General features: G+C 38.6%; 1 protein-coding gene across 3 annotated transcripts in view; it reads left to right on the plus strand.

The window, feature by feature from the left end:
* Positions 1-19,929, plus strand: part of GALNT3 (polypeptide N-acetylgalactosaminyltransferase 3) — a 53,248-nt gene that overhangs the window by 16,424 nt on the left and 16,895 nt on the right. For 2 of the 3 annotated variants that reach the window (XM_005202455.5, XM_010801996.4), the window contains exons 2-3: positions 12,286-12,912; positions 18,224-18,396. In XM_005202455.5, coding sequence (XP_005202512.2) covers positions 12,398-12,912; positions 18,224-18,396 — 688 coding nt within the window. In that variant the 5' untranslated portion in view covers positions 12,286-12,397. Of the gene's footprint in view, positions 1-12,285; positions 12,913-18,223; positions 18,397-19,929 lie in introns of those variants that run through there. The other variant, NM_001192858.3, reaches the window with a different exon arrangement.

The raw sequence follows: 19,929 nt of genomic DNA on the forward strand, positions 1-19,929 counted from the left end.
ACTTATATGCAGAGTACATCATGTGAAATGCTGGGCTGGATAAAGCTAAAGTTGGAATCAAGTTTTCTGGGAGAAATATCAATAACCTCAGATATGCAGATGACACCACCCTTATGACAGAAAGCCAAGAGGGACTAAAGAGCCCCTTGATGAAGGTGAAAGAGAGAATAAAAAAGCTGGCTTAAAACTCGACATTCAAAAAACTAAGATCATGGCATCCAGTCCCATCACTTCATGGCAAATAGATGGAGAAACAATGGAAACAGAGAGTTTATTTTCTTAGGCTCCAAAATCACTGCAGATGGTAACTGTAGCCATGAAATTAAAAGACGCTTACTCCTTGGAAGAAAAGTTATGACCAACCTAGACAGCATATTAAAAAGCAGAGACGTTACTTGCCAACAAAGTTCCATCTAGTCAAAGGTCCAGTAGTCATGTATGGATGTGAGAGCTGGACCATAAAGAAGGTTGAGTGCTGAAGAATTGATGCTTTTGAACTGTGGTGTTGGAGAAGACTCTTGAGAGTCCCTTGGACTGCAAAGAGATCCAGCCAGTCCATCCTAAAGGAAATCAGTCCTGAATATTCATTGGAAGGACTGATTCTGAAGCTGAAGCTCAAATACTTTGACCACCTCATGTGATGAGCTGACTCATTAGAAAAGACCTTGATGCTGGGAAAGACTGAGAGCAAGAAGAGAAGGAGGTGGCAGAGGATGAGGTGGTTGGATGGCATCATAGACTCAACGGACATGAGTTTGAGCAAACTGGAAGACAGTGAAGGACAGAGAAGTCTGGCATACTGCAGTCCGTGGGGTCACAGAGGTCAGACACGACTGAGCGACTAAACAACAAATTCAAGAGTGGATAGCTATAGCACTACAATTCTCCTCATTGTAAAGTGCAGTGGAGAAGGAAAATTCTCCCAGTCGGCAGAATTTTGAATGATGCTGCTGCTGCTGCTAAGTCGCTTCAGTCGTGTCCGACTCTGTGCGACCCCATAGATGGCAGCCCACCAGGCTCCTCCATCCATGGGATTTTCCAGGCAAGAGTACTGGAGTGGGTTGCCATTGCCTTCTCCAATGCATGAAAGTGAAAAGTCAAAGTGAAGTCGCTCAGTCTTGTCCGACTCTTCGTGACTCCATGGCCTTCAGCCCACCAGGCTCCTCCATCCATGGAATTTTCCAGGCAAGAGTACTGGAGTGGGTTGCCATTGCCTTCTCCAAGAATTTTGAATAGTAGATATAATTTGTATAGTGTATCTGAAATGAGGGATGCCAGCAGTAAAGGTGTATAATGAGCCATGGGCAGTTGCTCATGGTTCAACTGTATGGTCAGGGACTTAGGAGAAACAAGATTGGAAGATTGGTGACAAGGAATTTTGAGGGAGTGGTATAAGGATGGACTTTTCAAAAAGGAGAGATCCTGAAGAAATTCATGTCCCATCTGAATGCCCACCATAGAGCACCTATTTCTCTTAATAATGAAGTGGACAGAATTACACACTCTATGGATGCCAGTTAGCCTTTCTCCTGTTTCCCCCAGTGCATATGCAGAGGGCCCATGCATAGTAGCCATGGTGGCAGAAACTGAGGCTATGTGGGCACAACATGGACTTCTTTCTAAAGTTGCCTGGCTAGTGCTACTGCTGTGCCGGGAGCCAGCACGGGAGTTCCCACCCATGACAAAGGTCATTCGGAGAGGATCTGACATGCAAAGGCGAATCAGAACTCAAGAGGCCCCCTGGACCTGCCCGAGCATCTACCCCAAAACCAAAATCTGTCTGTTTCACTATTTCACGACTTTCACCAACTCTTCTGACATTAATGGGGGGGCTATCCCCGACCACCTTTCTCTGTAAGAAAATCAACTTAAAACTCTAGGTAATAAGTCTCCTGGGCATAATAGGTGTGTTTCAATTCAAACCCCTCTGATGACTTTTTCTGGCCTGCCTGACAGGTTTGTTTGGACTCCTGCAGCTACGGATGTGATTGTTCACAGCCTCCCAACCACGAGATGCATGGGATGCTTAAGATATTCTAACAGTGCAGAGCTTCTCAGAGAGTTAAAATTGTTAGAATAGAACTAGTAGAGGGTTTCTTTGTTGAGCTAATGCTTACTGCCAAGTTTCCATATCCCTTACCTACTGTGTCCCTGGGAGTGTATTGATTAATATAGTTGGTGTATAGAAATGTAAGTAGTAGCTTTAATGTTTGTAACCTTGGACCCTTGATTTAATTCTTTTCTTGATATAGCCCACCACACTTTTGCCCTATAGGAATGCAACTTTATCTAATGCTTTCGGAGGGTGGCGCCTGACTTTAGAATAATCTCCTTTAGAGAAAAACAAGTTTTCTGAAGAAAGGGTCATAAAATGTTAACAGGCCTCCTGGCCAGAAGATGATGTAAATCACCTAAAGCTTTTGCATATGATAAGTTTGCAGAAAAAAAGCTTGGCTTCGATAAGGATCAAGGATCGCTGACCTTGCATGACTTTACCGCCCCCACCCCATTATCCTCTATGCACAACTTAAGGTATAAAAACTACTTTGGAAAATAAAGTGTGGGCCTTGCTCATCAGACTTGGTCTCCCCATGTCAGTTCTTTCTCTTTCCTTTTCCTTTTCATGCTGATCCCCTGAAGCGCAGGGGCCCTCTGTGTTCACTTTCCTGCCTGGGCATCTAAGACCCACTCGAGAAGGTGCCTAAGGTGGGGCACCTTCCTCGATTTGAAAGGGCGCCTGAGGCCTACATGAACAGAGTAAGTCCTGTGCTGGGGCTTTATTGGCTTTCTGCGTAAACCAAGGAATATCAGCTTCTTTTCTCTCCTCTATTTTCCTAACTGCAAAATTCTTTCCTTATCTCTTTATCTATCCTCTTAATCGCAGACGCAGTCCTCTGCTGAGTTCTTAGTCAATGAGAAATCAACATTGAGTGCCTAGGGGCACCAGCCAGCCACTGGGTGACAGGTTGATTATATCTGACTTTCCATCATTGAGGGAGCAGAGATTTATCCTCATTAAAACAGACAAATATTCAGGATATGGATTTGTTTTATCTGCCAGCATTAACAGCACAGAATGCTTGCAGACAGAGTTCACTCAGAATGAATAGTGGAAGAAGGAAGCCGTGAGTATCAGTTATGGTCTCCTGGCCAATGAGATAAATGAGGATTGCAGTAGCTTTGCACATTTTTCTGTTGCCTTTTGTATGTATATGTGTATTTGTATCTGCTACCAGTTTTCTTCTTTCCTCCCCATATTTTTTTGTAATATTACACCAGAAGTTGTTAAAAGTTAACGTTATAATTCAGTCTTTAGGTGACAGAATATTAGGTGGGACTGTGACAGAATTGGAGAAGTAATTCACATAGTCCTAACAGTGGATACAATGGCTGTTGCCACTCTGTGTCTCCCCATTTTGAGGTTTCCCCTTCACTTGTGAGAAGGGTGCATCTTGTTTGGTGGAATATAGTTATTTTGCTATTGGGATATACTTTTCAATAGCCCTACCATGAACATTGGGAACGCACAAGAGAGCTGGCTGTTCAACTTTTATCTCAGGCACTAGCTTGGAGCTACACTGGCCCAAGGTGCCCATGAAAGTTTTACAGTAGACTCCTGCCGAGGACAGCTTTTCAGCTCCATTGGCAGCCAGAAGTTTTCCTGAGCACCTAGCAAATTCCGGGGTTTGATACCTTGCTAGGAATGACTTCTTTCAGGACCCCAGAGGGAGTGTCTCCACTAAGGCACCCCATGACTCACTATTAGGGAGCCAGTGCTCTCCCATCTCCATTAAGATCTCTGGATCTCAGCCCTTGTGATGGGATAGTTCTTGGGCCTTCAGCTCAGCTTAGGGGTAGTGTTTGCCCCTTATATCTATCATATCTGTGTTCTTTACAATTCTTGTTAACTCCTACTAGCCAATTCTCTGTCACTCCAGTTCTCTCTTAATAATAGATTAACCTTTCCTTGTTCAAATCAGTATCTACTTTCTGTCTCCTTGCTAATCCCAAAGCCATCAACTGTGGTGGTTCACTAGCTAAGTCATGTCCCACTTTTGCAACCGCATGGACTGTAGCCCACCAGACTCCTCTGTCCATGGGATTTCCCAGGCAAGAATAATGGAGTGAGTTGCCATTTCCTTCTCCAGGGGATCTTCCTGCCCCAGGGGTCGAACATGGGTCACCTGCATTGCAGGCGGATTCTTATGCCATTTATCTTTCATGTGTTATGTGAAATTCATTCATAGGTGCAGGTGTGGCAGGAGGTAGTATTTGAGCCTCCCTCCCTACCTACCTGGTTACCCCCATGGGTAAGTGTAACTCCGTAATTACTTTTTTGTTCCAAACTATAAAGATAGGTTGGCTGGTCCACAAATCAAGATCTACAACCTTTCACCTAAGATACGTTAATGAGGATGTTTATCTGACCAGATATGGTTTAGAAGTTGAATGTCTGACCACCCTCTTTTCCTTACTAAAGCCTATGCTTCACAGTCACTGGAAGTCAAACCTATCACTAGGCTTTTGCCTCAGCCTGAAGATACCTTGGTTCAGATGCCATCCTACTTTATGACAAAAGTCATCCTACTTTATGACAGTTTCATGCGTTTTGTTGTCTGCGGGTGGCATTTTCCAGTCACCCAGCACAATTTTACTTAGTGTTGAGCTGGGGTCTTTGGGGTTTGTCTGCTGTGTGTGGCTGTCTCAATGTAGTTTGCTTTGTTTTAGTGTCTGTCACTTGTCATACATCCGGAAGTTACTTCCTGCTCAGAATTGTTGACAAGGATGTGCATGTGGACTTAAACAATCAGAACTAAGAAACTATAAGTAGCAAATCATCATGAAATTTTATTCCACCAATAAAGACAAACAGAAATGACTTCCTACCACTCCTCTGTTCATTAACATTTTCAACAGCAGATGACAGGCACTTAAAATTTCTGCCCAAGACTTAAGTGAAAGTCACTCAGTTGTTTCCAACTCTTTGCAGCCCCATGGACTATACAGTCCATGGATTTCTCCAGGCCAGAATGCTGGAGTGGGTAGCCGTTCCCTTCTCCAGGGGATCTTCCCAACCAGGAATTGAACCCAGGTCTCCCACATTGCAGACGGATTCTAACTGAGCTATAAGGGATGCCCAAGAATATTGGAGTGGGTAGCCTATCACTTCTCCAGCAGATCTTCCCAACCCAGGAATAGAAGCGGGGTCTCCTGCATTTGCCAACTGAGCTATCAGGGCTTAAGGCTTTATTATCAGGGCAAGTTTTGTGTTTAATTCAGTGAGGAAATCCAGATATGATGCATGGAAAAGCTCCAGTGAGTATTAATTCACAATAGTGTACTTTTGCTAGTCTACAATCTAGGCTATGATTTGAAGATGTAATTTCTTGCTTTGTGTAGTTATTCTTAACTCTTTGTAGCATGCTTTAACTCAAGTTGTAAGCAAGTTTCGTATACCAATTAGGCTTTGTGCCAGCTAAGTTCAACTGAAACCAGACCTTGAATCCCTAAAATTGTAAAGGTTTATTGTGACAAATACAGAAACAAGATATGGAAAGAACCACTGTTTGCTTATTTTATTAAATGTTACTCTTATGTACAGTTATGAAGTTCTGCATTGCACTGCTTTAGAAGATTGTTTTACTTGAAATTTTAAAATGAAACTAACGACTAATATTCTTGCAATGTATGCTTTTTCACCTGGAGGGACAATAATGACTATAATGATGGATCTTATTTTGATATTTTCCCATCTGAATCTGCATTTAAACAACAGCCCCAGATGATTTATTGTCACGTTATAGTTGAAGCCATGGTCTAAATACTTGGAAGCACAACTTTGTAGTTAGATGATTTTAACTTATGAGATTTTGTTTTCTTTTCTGTTCAGATGGAAGCATATTTTTACTCTTGAGAACAATTCATTGATTTTAAGCCAGTCTCACAAGCTGTTAGAATTGTGAATATTATTTTAACCTTTCAAAGTATCATTTATAGGTATCTTTATTTATTATTAATACCTTTTTATAATGTTTACATATATACTAAGATATAGATTAATTTTTTAAGAGCAGTACTTCTCTGAATTTTATTTTTTTTCTAACGTTAGACATTTGTAAGGATTTAGAATTTAGAAAATCTGAATTTTAATTACTTTTTTCTAGTTTTGAAAAACTATTTTATGGTATTCCCTTCTCTTCTGTGAATGTGATCTTTTATAATTAGCAAGTGACCATTTTGGATAGGTATGTTTAAAGATTTTAGAAAGAGAACAAGAACAAAGCCTTTGTCTGCTAATCATTTCTAATGTGCAAATATCCTTAGCTTGCTGTTGTGCTGAGTTTTTGTTTTTAATTCTCAAACTTAATAATCCAATTGGAAGTTGTTTCTAGGAGAGATTTGTTTTGGTTCATTGGCTGTTTTTACACTGATCATCAAGGTTGGCAGGTAGTATGGTCTAAGAACGTGGTATTATTCCCAGGAATAGGAATTAAGACCCCTCCCCCCCAGTTTCATCTTACCCATTAATTAGTTAGGATTGTGTCTTTTATTGTTCACAGTCTCAGTTTTTCCATCTTTATTATGGGAATAAAATATTATTTTAAAAATGGTTTTACAGCATCATAATTTGGAATATAACCTCAATGCCTCATTTATATCAGCAATTAATCCTTTAACCTTTTCAGGAAACTTTGGGTCATTCTTGCTTTGGATTTTATCTTATCTCTCTGTGTCAAAATAACTTGCTTAATTTATATCAAGAGTCTATTTTGAAAACCTGTCTTTGGAGTATTAGCAATTAATAATGTGGTTGTCTTTGCTTAGGTGCAGTCCCTTCCTTATCAGGTGCTAGTTTTGCCCAAAGTCTTGTTACCTAAGTGAGTGATTCTTAACCTTTGCTGCCTTTTAGAATTATCTGGAAAGTTTAAAATAACAACAAAAACAGGGCCTAGGCTCCACCACTAGAACAATAAAAAATTATATACTTTAAATATGTACAACATATTGTACATTGTGTACATTTCAATAAAGCTATAAAAAGTTCTTAAAAGTCTCTTTTTAATAATGCACAGTGATCCAAACAGCTAGAGTTCCTCTCCATAAAAGCCACAATGTCAAAAATAAATGAATAAATAATAAAAATAAGTAAAATAAAATCAGACTCTGTAGAGATGGGGCCTAAGGCACTGCAGTTTTAAAGAGCTTTCTGCTCACGTGTGTCCAGAGTTGAAAATCAGTGGTGGAGATGCTTCATGTCGAGTGTAATTTATCATTAATGGAAGCTTGATACTGTACATTAGCAGCAAAGAAGATCAGAGTATACACAGTCCTGAGGGAACTATGTTGGAATCTTCAGCTGATCAGCAATCGATAAAAAAAATCTATTCCCTTAGAAATAATCTGAGAAAAGCAAACCATCATCTTCCTACTTTAGTAGACTCTACCACTAAGCAGTCTCAGTTTCTTAACCCTCTGTTGTCAAAATCTACAGTCTCATCCTCCTCAATCTTTATTTCCAAAAATATGCTCTGAAAATAGTTTTTTCTTTAAAACTTCATTTGTCCAGAAAACCTCACTTGAGTTGTTAAGAGACTATTTGTAGTTTTCCCCCCTAGATTTTCCCCTTATTTCCTTACATTTATAACATCAATTCTTGACCCTAGCGGCCTTATTTCAGACAATTCAATGAAAATCTCAGGCTTTTACATCAGTTGGGGAAATGCTGCTGGAATGACCTTGGCCAAGCCACTTAATCTATTTGACTCTCAATGTTTGTCAGTGAAATGAAAGTATGTACACTCGGGTAGGAAGTGTCAAAGTATGTGGGACTTAACGTTTAACAAAAGCTATTTCTATTGTTTATGATAATAAATGAAATCTTGGTCTACTTTCATCCCTTCTCTAGTCAATGAACACTTATTGGGTACCCATTATGTCGCCAATATCGGGTAAGTGTCAGAAAAACAACCATGAGTAAAGGAGTAAATGCTTGTCCTTTATGTGCTTTTCTCGACTCTCCTAGTAGAGATATCCTATACTAAATCCTAACTGAGTGACTCCCTTGGGTAGATAAACATATGGACTGGAGAGGATTACTGTACTATTGATGAACTCCTCTAGTTTATAGTTTATCCTTAAAAAAGAACTCACTTCCAATGGCCTCAATAATTCTATCCTTTTTTCTAATTCCCCACCCTATCCACAGATACAACTTCTGGCATAAAATGTTTTAGAAAAACCATCACTATTATAGAAAGAGCTAATAATGTCATCTCCCTCTACTCTGTACTTTCCCAGGACTCTTTCTTGTTCTGCATTGTGTTAAAACGTTCTAAGGAATGAGACCAGCTCATTCCTTCTCAAATTCCTAATCGAGCCTACTCTGGCTATGGAAGAAATCTAGGATCACTCTGTAGCACTAGAGAAAGGGGTTTTTGGTGATTGTCTCAGACAGAAAGGAGGATGAACACAGGTTGATTTACATCTGTTGTCAAGCATGAACACTATGCCAGAAAACATGTTTATGGGTAGGATGGGGAATTAGAAGAATGGAACTAGTGAGGCCATTAGAAGAGAGAAGGGTGATCAGGTTGTATTTTGTAGGTTGGAGACCATTATCCTGTGAAAACTCAGTATTTTTTCTATCCTTATCTCCCTGGAACGTCTTAGATCATTGTTGCCCTGTTGTTTGAATGTGTCCTAGATCCTAAGCCCAAAGATGTTAAGGGCATGACTATAACTCAACCATTGGATTCTCTGCAAAAAGTTCATTTCTGATTTTGCACTCAAGTCCGTTAGACCAGGTCTCATGACATTTACTTTTAAAGATCAACCACTGTCAAACAATTAACATCTCTCAAGGGTAGTATGCAGATTGTATCCACTTAATTTGGACACATTATCTGTCAGTCTGTTCTCCCTTGTTTCTCCTTTTTTCATATTCCTTTGCTCTTTCCTTCCAGTTTCTCCTTTTCCTCCCCCAACCCTTCAGTTTAGTTCAGTCGCTCAGTTGTGTCTGACTTTTTGTGACCCCATGAACCACAACACGCCAGGCCTCCCTGTCCATCACCAACTCCCAGAGTCCACCCAAACCCATATCCACTGAGTTGGTGATGCCATCCAACCATCTCATCCTCTGTCATCCCCTTCTCCTCCTGCCCTCAATCTTTCCCAGCATCAGGGTCTGTTCAAATGAGTCAGCTCTTCACGTCAGGTGGCCAAAGTATTGGAGATTCAGCTTCAACATCAGTCCTGGATGTTCATCTCCTTTAGGATGGACTGGTTGGATCTCCTTGCAGTCCAAGGGACTCTCAAGAGTCTTCTCCAACACCACAGTTCAAAAGCATCAATTCTTCTGTGCTCAGCTTTCTTTATAGTCCAACTCTCACATCCATACATGACCGCTGGAGAAACCATAGCCTTGACTAGACTGACCCTTGTTGACAAAGTAATGTCTCTGCTTTTTATATGCTGTCTAGGTTGGTCATAACTTTCCTTCCAAGGAGTAAGTGTCTTTTAATTTCATGGCTGCAGTCACCATCTGCAGTGATTTTGGAGCCCAGAAAAATAAAGTCAGCCACTATTTCCACTGTTTCCCCCAACCCTTAAATGTAGCTTTTTCTCTGGCCTTCTTTATTTCACTATTGGTGAATTCTTTTGTAACACAAGACTGTCAAACGTTCATCTCTAGCATAGAGCTTTCCCTAATTTTCAGTCCTATATATCTTTTTCCCTGGAGAAGGAAATGGCAACCCTCTCCAGTATTCTTGACTGAAGAATCCCATGGTTAGGGGAGCCAGGCAGGCTACAGTCCACAGGGTCCCAAAGTAGGACACAACTTAGCAACTAAACCACCATATATCTTTTTACTCATGAGAACTCACCTTGGAAATCCTTCTAGCATCTCAAATTTGTCATGGCCAAAATGGAACATCCCATCTCCAATCTATCTTTCTTTCTATATTTCCTGCTTTTGTTATAGGCATCACTTTACCCATCCACCTCCTCTTTTTCCCTTTCGTTCACAAAGTCTTATTTGATCTCAATTCCTTGAATCTCTTGAGTCAGCTCTCTTCATTCTTCCTGTTTCCTTCAATGATTTGGTACACATTACCTTTGCTGGTGCTGAGGAATTTGTGATTTTTCAAAAATATAAATATGATTATGGGCCTTCCTTAAAGTCATTCAGTACTTTCCATTCCATTCATTCAGGACAAAATTGGTAGAGTCCAAGTTTACTGTGTGAGCTGATCTTTAACTGACCTTCTGGCCTTACCTCCTGCCCTTTCCTGCTTGTGGCTTCCATTTCTGCTGTACTCAAGGACTGATCACATTTTTTCTTGCTCTTAGGCCTTTGCCCCTCCATTCCCTGTCTCTCCTCTCTCTTTTGTCCACCAGCCTAAAAATTGCTTATGGCTGGATGATATCTCTGGGAAATTCTCCCTAACATTTCTCCTCATCTTCCACGTGCTTTCATAGTCTCCATCATATCACACTGCTTCAGTGCCTGTTGCAGTGCCATCATTCCTATTGGCCTCTGCTCCTTGAAGCTTACCTTTAAGGTATCTTTCCTTTCATAGCCGTAGCCCAGCACATTTGATAGAGTTAAAATGACATAACCACAATTGGGTGGTTCTGAAACTCCTTATATCTTAAAGTGATGTTAAAAGCTTAAGAGATCATTTTAATTTTTACATGATACCGTTGAAGCAACCAAGCTGAGAAATATTGGAATCTCAGTTTTATGGGCAATAAACATCATAACCCCCACTCCAGTACTCTTGCCTGGAAACTCCCATGGACAGAGGAGCCTGGTGGGCTGCAGTCCATGGGTCGCTCAGAGTCGGACACGACTGAGCGACTTCACTTTCACTTTTCACTTTCATGCATTGGAGAAGGAGATGGCAACCCATTCCAGTGTTCTTGCCTGGAGAATCCCAGGGATGGGGGAGCCTGGTGGGCTGCCGTCTATGGGGTCACACACAGTCGGACACGACTGAAGTGACTTAGCAGCAGCAGCAAAACATCATAACTGAGGTATCTTTTGGAACCGAAGTGTCCATTCTATACTGAAAACATATAGAGCAGTCCAATTAGAAACTATATCAAACTAAGTTTGCAGGTTCTGCCTATTTTGTTTATCCAACTTAAAATTTCTTGTTAAAGACTGGACAATCCATCTTAGAACTTGGTTTTCTTATTTTAAATCTAGCGATAACTTTGGAAAAGAATTTAATTAAATAAAGTGCTAGCTTTTACTTCTATAAATGGCATTTTCCTTAAAATATGTTTAGGATTAGGAGCACAGGCATTTTCCTTGCCCCTTTGCCCCTGCTAATTACTTGCTGACTATAATGGTGCATGGTGTATAATCACGTACTGAACCCTTCACATTACATTTTTTTAAGCATTGTGAAGAAAGTCCATCTTCACTGTGATTCAGGCTGTAGTCAATTTCCTCTATTACATTTTGTTTCTTCTGCTTCTGGTGGCCTGTATTAGAATTTGGTAAACGTACTGCTTTGTTCTTAGGGTCATCTACAAGCAGGATTTTATCACACCAAATACTGGTTGTATAATTCAATGATCTCTATCGCCTCTTTAGAGACACTTCAAATGAAACTTACTGCCTTTTTTTTTTTTTTGCTACTAGATTTTATGTTTGCGTGAGCTATGAAAAATAGCCTTTATATAACATTATCTTAATTTTCCAGTCTTTATTGGTTATGTCAAATTCACAAGTACTATCAGGTGTGCAGATTTGGGAGGATGCCGGTTTACTTGGTGGTGAAGCTGCTTTATCATTTTAATTGATTTATATAAAGTTCAGATTGTTGATGAACTTCTTAAAAACCACGATTTTAGATGTGTCTCTGACAGTACCTGTCAGTGTACTTTTGTTTTCTTCTGGATTACCCCTTTCTTTACAATCAGTTTAATGAAGTCCTTTGGCCTCAGGGTTATTGACCTAAAATTCTTTTTAAACTCAAAATATATTTATAAAACCTATGCATGTTATATGGTAGATAGTAGCCAGAGTTAACACATAATGTATTTTTTACTGGAGAGAAATCTCTAATATTTTATAAACCCAATAGATTATAGTTAACGATAGCAATTGTCTCCCAAAAGTGTAATTTTTTGAGGCCAAGATATCTTTGACTGTTATTAACCATAAGAGTGTGTTGTTTACAGCTTTTGTTCAGTTGTTGTCTGAGTGAGTGAAGTGAACCATGCCTATAGGGATGAATAGCTACTAATACCATCTATCATTTCTGTTTACAGGGATTACAATTTAAGGAAACCTTCTTCTTGCCAGCAAATCTATGATAAAAAATATACATAACAGAGGAAACTGTAACTATTATTTGTCAAGTGACAAGCTTTTAATGTCAGAATGGCTCACCTAAAACGATTAGTAAAACTGCATCTTAAAAGACATTACCATAAAAAATTCTGGAAGCTTGGTGCAGTAGTTTTTTTCTTTATAATATTTTTGATTTTAATGCAAAGAGAAGTAAGTGTTCAGTATTCCAAAGAGGAATCAAGGATGGAAAGGAACATGAAAAACAAAAACAAGATGTTTGATTTAATGATAGAAGCTGTAAACAATATTAAAGATGCAATGCCAAAAATGCAAATAGGAGCACCTGTCAGGCAAAACATTGATGCTGGTGAGAGACCCTGTTTGCAAGGATATTATACAGCAGCAGAATTGAAACCTGTTCTTGACCGCCCACCTCAGGATTCTAACGCACCTGGTGCTTCTGGTAAAGCATTCAAAACCACCAATTTAAGTGCTGAAGAGCAGAAGGAAAAAGAACGTGGAGAAGCAAAACACTGTTTTAACGCTTTTGCAAGTGACAGGATTTCTTTACACCGAGATCTTGGACCAGACACTCGACCTCCTGAGTATGTTGAAGCATATTAATTGTTTAGTATTTATCTCGAGGGTTTGCCTGGAAGGGGCGTTAGTTAAGGTGATACTTGTTCTTTAGCCACTTTGAAGCAAAGAATTCGCAAATACCAATTGTTTAATCTGTTTCAGTGATTTTTTGCTTATTATTATTGAGGGTAGATTTCTGTATCTATGATTGGTGAGGCATTGCATATATGAAAAATTACCATCTTAGAAATTAGGAAACAGAATTCTAGATCTGACCTCTATAGAAACACAAGGAAATCCTTTATTCTTAAAAGCTTTAGTTTTCTCATCTATTAAGCAGGAAATATGGGGTGGATTTTATGGGAAATGTGGGAGGTGGAAGAGTTATTTCTGTTCTTCTCTGTGTTGCTATAGAATAGAAATATTAAAAATGTGCCAAGATTTTGGAGCTATTAGATAATGATACTTTATGAGCTAAATCACAGACTCTGTGGCTACTTTTAGTGCTATAATTATATTTCAGAATGCCCTGTATTTTGTAACCTTTCTTTTAAGAGCCAATATTGTCATAATTACTAATTCAACTGCAATTCTTTCTCTGCGGTATTGTTGAACAAGTTCTTGTATTTATTGAGTTTTCTCCCTTTAGCTTCTGAAAGGCCAGAATTGCTTTTTATTGTTACTTTGTTTACATGTTTATCTCAAATATATTTTGCGTAACATTCTCCCACCCCAGATTCTTCTGTGCTGACTCTTTGTTCTTAGTTAACTGTTTTGTTATCTTTGAGGTAGTATTCAAATACTCTGTTTGGACTGAAATGGTGAAAACGAATTTCAGCACTTTCAGGCAATCTGTAGGTTTGTTAAAAGTACAAGCTAGACAAACTGTAAACAGTGCCTGCATATTTTGCTTTCTAGTTAAAAGAGAATTAAATTTATAAGTGTGGCTGAAGAAATGTACTTTGGTAGACTTAGGTCTATTGCTGTCTTCATATTTTTCTGGATCTGTTATCATGAATACCTGGTCCTACTATGAGTCCCTCAATACTGAAGCTGTGTAAATTAGATTTCTGTTGCTCTATTCTAATGCATATTATTCAGGGTTAAATTGCTTATTATTTTAAATGAATGTGTGAAAAAACAAATAAGTGGAAAATATTCTAGCTGTTCTAACAGGGCACCGAATAGTTCCTTTTTTATGCTGATAGGTTAAAATGCACTATGGCACTTTACTGATTTTGGAAGAAGTGTTGATTGAAAAGTAATCCCCATCACAAATCAAGAAGCATGCTTTTTGTTCTTTGACATGACAAAATGAGCTTAAGATAAGCCTTTTCCCCAGTATAGCATTGAGAATCTATAGAAATATTCGATAATGTTAATCAATAAGTAAGTGCAAAATAGCTAAACAGACAAACTTTTTTTGGACAGTAATGCATACTTAGAACTGTGAAGGGTTGAAGATTTAATATTTCCATAGTTTTAACTTATATCAGCAATAAAAACATTTTCTGAAGAATTGCTAATCTTTTACATGCTCATTAGAAATATGGATCTTGTTTCTCCCAAAGCCAGATGGTCTTGTGCCTGATAACTTAAGCACATTTCTATATGCCAACTTTTTCAAATGGTTTGACTGGGAATCTGTAATTACTTTGGCAAGTCATTTTAATTTCACTACTTTAAATGACATGTGAAACAACTTTTAAAGCATAAATTGAGCATGCTAATTGTTTCAAAATAAATGAGGTTTATGAAATCATATTGTGAAATTTTATTATCATTTGCATTAACAATACTTTTACTTGATATTAGTACTTATCAGTTAGGTAAATAAACCCTAGTTTAAACTGAAAGTCTTATGAGATTAAAGAGATAACATTTCACTAGTGTGAATTTTTGTAAAGTTTCCTACTTTAAATCTTCAAAAACTTTTTATATTTCTTAACTAATACTATATTAGTTAGTCACATGGCAAATAAATATAGGGAATTTTTTTTTTTTAATCTCAAAGCTTCCTCCCCAAATGCTTATAAGACAAAAAATAAGGTTTTCTCTTTTCTTAAAAAAAATACTACAGTATGAAGTTTTTCATAATTTTTACTTATACTTTGTTGTTTTATAAAACTTCATGTATTAAAAATACAAACTTACATTTCGCTATTTGTTTCTGTGTGATTTTAACTCAAGGATAGATAAATTGGTTGGTTGTGTTTGGACTTTATTTTCATGAGTAGATGAGTAGTTTATCCAAAATTCACTTTAGAACAAGTAGTTTGTTTTCATCTACCAGTGCGGATGAATGCGATTATTTTCTTCTGGCTATACATATATGTCACACTTTTTTTTTTTTTTTTAAATTTTTCTCTCTTTATTTTTTTTGCTTGGGTGAGGCCCCCCTGAGGGGGTTTTCTGCAGGGAGCAGGCTCTGTATATTGTGTATTTTTTAAAAGCTCCTTTGTTTAAAAGAAATCTTTTTTATCTTTTTCAGCCTTATGCAATGCTCTGGGAGACTTTGGATGTAAACGGGAATTTTTAGGCCCTGGGAGGTGCAAGCGGAGGTGGAGTAGTCGCCTTAAATCAGAAATTGTTGGATAAATTTTTAAAGCTTTGTGTAGAGGGGGAGGGGGCTCGCCAGGGCGCCCGGCCGCAGCGTCCTGTAAGCCCTCTCCTTCCTCCGGAGGTAGAGCACAGTCTCCCTCCTTTTCTTCGTCAATGGCAGAAAATATGATCTGCACAGAAGGTGGAGACCCACTACCATCCACCGCTATAGCCTCTCCCATAGGTCACCCCACAGCCTCATGACGAGGGTCCAGAACATTTTTAATCATATTTATAGGATAAGCTTTTAGTTGTTTTTTTTACCTTCACCCAAGTATCTAAATTAACAGTAGCCTCTTTAACAGTTTCAAGATTACTTGTATAAAGAGTTGCCATTCTTAGTTTCGTGTTACCCATGTCAGAAAATTAAGTATAATAGAAGATAAAGCTTTTAGCTTTTAAAAGATCAGGCTCTTCTTTGGCCTTTTAACTTCAGAAACCGTTTTCTCTCTCTAAGTCTAACTCTTTTAACACTTTCAACACTTCCCACTCCTCTCGCCCTGTCTATCCTACAGGGGGGTCCGCGGCACCCTTGAGTGGGGTCCTAGCCGTCCGGAACACTGGAAGAACAATAGGGCTGATAACCCAGATTGTTCCGGGGGAGGAACAGTAGGCTGATGGCCCAAACTGTTCCGAGGGAGGAGCAGTAGGGCTGGTGACCCAAACTGCTCCGTGGGGGAACAAGAGGGCTGGTCACCCAGTTGTTTCGAGAACGGGGAGCAATAGGGCTGATGGCTCTGATTGCTTTGGGGAGCTTACCTTCGAAAGTCCCTGTTTCGGGCGCCACCTGCCGGGGACCAGCCCCGGCTGAACCAGGGTATTCGAAGGAGAGACGGCGTAGGCGAAGATCAGGAAACAATTGCTTAATTAAATGTTAATTAAGGATATAAAAAGTAATAGAATGAGGATAGCTCAGTAAAATTCAGTGAAGAAAAGAGGCTGAAATAAGGATAGCTCAGTGAGGAAATTTAGTGGAGAAAAGCGGTTGAAATAAGGATAGCTCAGTAGGAAAATTCACTGAAGAAAAGAGACTGAATAAAATTCCAAAGCAGGGAATTAATGTCACCTACGAAGGCCGCAGGCGTCCTCCCGTTCTCCCGAAGGAGAGGAGACACTAAGGCCTCCCCGGTCGGATCTTAGAAGCCCAGGCAAAATTAGTAGGCTTGACAAGCTTCCCTGCCTCAGAGGAAAAATTCAGCTAGAAGGTGAAAGAAAGAACGACATGGGGACACCAAATTCCGGTGAACAAAAGGCTATGTCACACTTTAAAGTCACGACAGTCCTAGAGAGCAAAATCACTTCCGTGCAGAACCTTCCTCCTCTTTTCCTACTCGGTGGTATTGACACCCTCTCAATAGTTTACCCCTAATCTAATTCCTTCATCACTACAAATATTTCAACCTAAAGATCTCTCAGAAAAGGATCTGAAACACATTCATACTGATGTATGGTTATAAAAGTAGTAATTAGCGAGAGTTAGTAGAATATGTCTTTTAGGGTGGCTGCTTCCCCAGGCCTCTAGTACCATCGTGGGGGCTCTGGTTTTCCCATCGGCCCTGGCAGAGCAATGGAAGTGTGCTGGGCTCTTATCTCCATGAGTGACGATGATTTACTTCCCTATCTTTGGATTTGACCAGCACTGTTTGATAGTTCACACACTATTTATAGTGGTATTTAACCGTGTGGGAGGATTTCGTAGCCCGTTTTCTAAAAGTGTACAACCTTTTATGGTTATCAAAGATCCAGTTGTTTTATCTTTACCATAAACCACACATATTTTATGTCCCAGGTTCACTCTGTCTGATTTTACTGTGTTTTGAGGCCTCTCCTATGTGTTATTTCATTTGATCCTCACCTCACCTCAGCTGGGGAAGGACTGTGGTCATCTCTAGTCTCAAAGGCTGGAGATTGTATAGACCCACCCACATCCCAGTGGGTTCATGTGAAGATTATTTTCCTTGAGGGTGACATTGCTATAAAAATGAATTCAAGATCTGTTTATAACTAATGTTTTTTAGCAAATTCACTCATCAGTCATAAGCCACCTAGGGTCTCTCTCCTTACTGGAGCAAAATCTTTAACACAGCAAGTCATGTGATATATGGTAGGTACTTAACAACTTTTTGCTTCTGATGATCATTATAAGAAAATAGGCTTTGTCGAAAGCGAATTTTTTTTCCCTTTTGGTTCAGGTACAGGTTAAGGAAATTGATTAAACAGGAAATATTACATACTTAGCAAATATCTAATTTAAGATAATCTCTACAAAGATGAGTATTAATTTAATAAAGCTGCACTGTTAAAAATTGCAAATATAAAGAGAAAGGCATCATTTCTACAATGAAAGAAAAAAAACTTTTTTTTTTTTTTTAATTTGAGCAGTTAACACTTATTTGCCATTTTACAGTTTGGCTCACTTCTAGGTTATTTTTCTTATCTAAAATGTTATTTATATTTAAAGTTATATTGTTGAGAAAGCTTACAAGAGCATGTTTTAATCCATGACATGTGATCAATATCAGTGGACATGATCTCTAGGTGAGTGGTCTATTTGTAAAACTTTTGTTTCAATCTGTTTGCCTTTATATAGCATTAAGATCATCTTACATAGAAATAAACTATGCACCAGCATTTCTACTGTGTTAAAGATTAAAACAATGATAATTTTAGCAATGGTATAGCTGTGAAATAATGTAATAAAATTCATTATCATTCTTCTACTTTGACTTTTTCTAGATGTATTGAACAAAAATTTAAGCGCTGTCCTCCCCTGCCCACCACCAGTGTCATAATAGTTTTTCATAATGAAGCATGGTCCACGCTGCTTAGAACTGTCTACAGCGTGCTGTACTCTTCACCTGCCATACTGCTGAAGGAGATCATTTTGGTGGATGATGCTAGTGTAGATGGTAAGAAAGCACACGCAAATTAGATTATTTCCTGAGTAAATCCATGTGGTGTTGTCCAAAGTCTTTTTGGTTGTATTTACTCTCTGTATGCCACCTCAGAGCCTGAATAGAGTGTCTTGGATGCTGTGTATGATGGGTAGAAGGAGAACCCAAGGATGTCCATAGATATTTTGGAGTTTATAAATGTGTGAAACACCATTGTTTATATTTTTGTAGTCCTCAGTGTGAGATTTTTTTCTTTTAAAGACATGATTAGGAGCACATACTTGTGCCTTGAGTTAGGCTGCCTTGGTTTGAATCCCATTTCTGGTCCTAACAAGCTATGCAACTTGGGCAAGTTACTTAACCCCTTATACTCAGTTTTTCTGTCTGTAAAATAGGGAAAATGTTATATTTCTTTTTTTTTTTTACGAGGCTTGATCGCTCAGAGCTTTTGTGTAGTAAAGTTTTATTAAAGTATAAAGGAGATAGAGAAAGCTTCTGACATAGGCATCAGAAGGGGGCAGAAAGAGTACCCGGAAAATGTTATATTTCATCAAATTTATTGTAAGATACATTATTAGTGTATGTATCATTAGAAAAAAAGACCCTTACAGTCAATTAAACTAACATACCATTGATTATAAAAAGTATATAATTGTATGGTTTAGAATTGAAGAAATATATTAGTATACAACTCCTAGGGTTGTTTTAAAGATTAGATGAATTAATATAAATAATACATTAATAAATAATATAAAAGAGTAGTTAAAAATTACTGAGGAGTTACCACATCCTGTTTTATTTTTGGTTCTTTTAAATATTCTAATACCACTTACAAAGCTAGCTAAAATCGTTAATGAATTTTCACTTCAGTTTACAAGTCAATAGTCAGTTGCTAAGTTACACATTGTCAGTTGGACTCACAGGATAATTGGACAAATACTCTAATTTGCTGAATTTTCAAACATTACAAATATTTTAGGTATCAAACAGGTACAGATTATTTCAATGAATGCAAAGTTTATTCCTGAATGAGCCCAAGTTTGGAACTAGATTTCTTAAACTCAAATTCCAGCTTTTTGGAAACACTAGTGAGCAGTTTCCTTATCCGTAAAATGATGATGACATTCTTCCATCAAATTCAAGCACCATCTATTATTAGGTAAATCATTACTTTATGGGGCTTACTCTGGTGGTGAAGATGGTAAAGAATCTGCCTGCAATTCAGGAGGCCTGGGTTTGACCCCTGGGTTGGAAAGATCCCCTGGAGAGAGGAATGGTTACCCACCCACTCCAGTATTCTTGCCTGGAGAATCCCAGGGAAGGGGGAGCCTGGCGGGCTGCCATCTATGGGGTCGCACAGAGTTGGACATGACTGAAGCGACTTAGCAGCAGCAGCAGAGCCACAAACACTTTCGCTTTTTTTTTCCATTGCTATAGACCATGAGGAGGAAAAAAGTTGCCTATTATGTCATATGTCATCAATTAATTATAAGATATATCCAGATTTTAGACATGGTAGTAAGTGGATAAAGCACAAAATTATTAACT

The sequence above is a fragment of the Bos taurus genome, chromosome 2 (genome assembly GCF_002263795.3).
Source record: "Bos taurus isolate L1 Dominette 01449 registration number 42190680 breed Hereford chromosome 2, ARS-UCD2.0, whole genome shotgun sequence".
Taxonomy (NCBI): Eukaryota; Metazoa; Chordata; class Mammalia; order Artiodactyla; family Bovidae; genus Bos; species Bos taurus.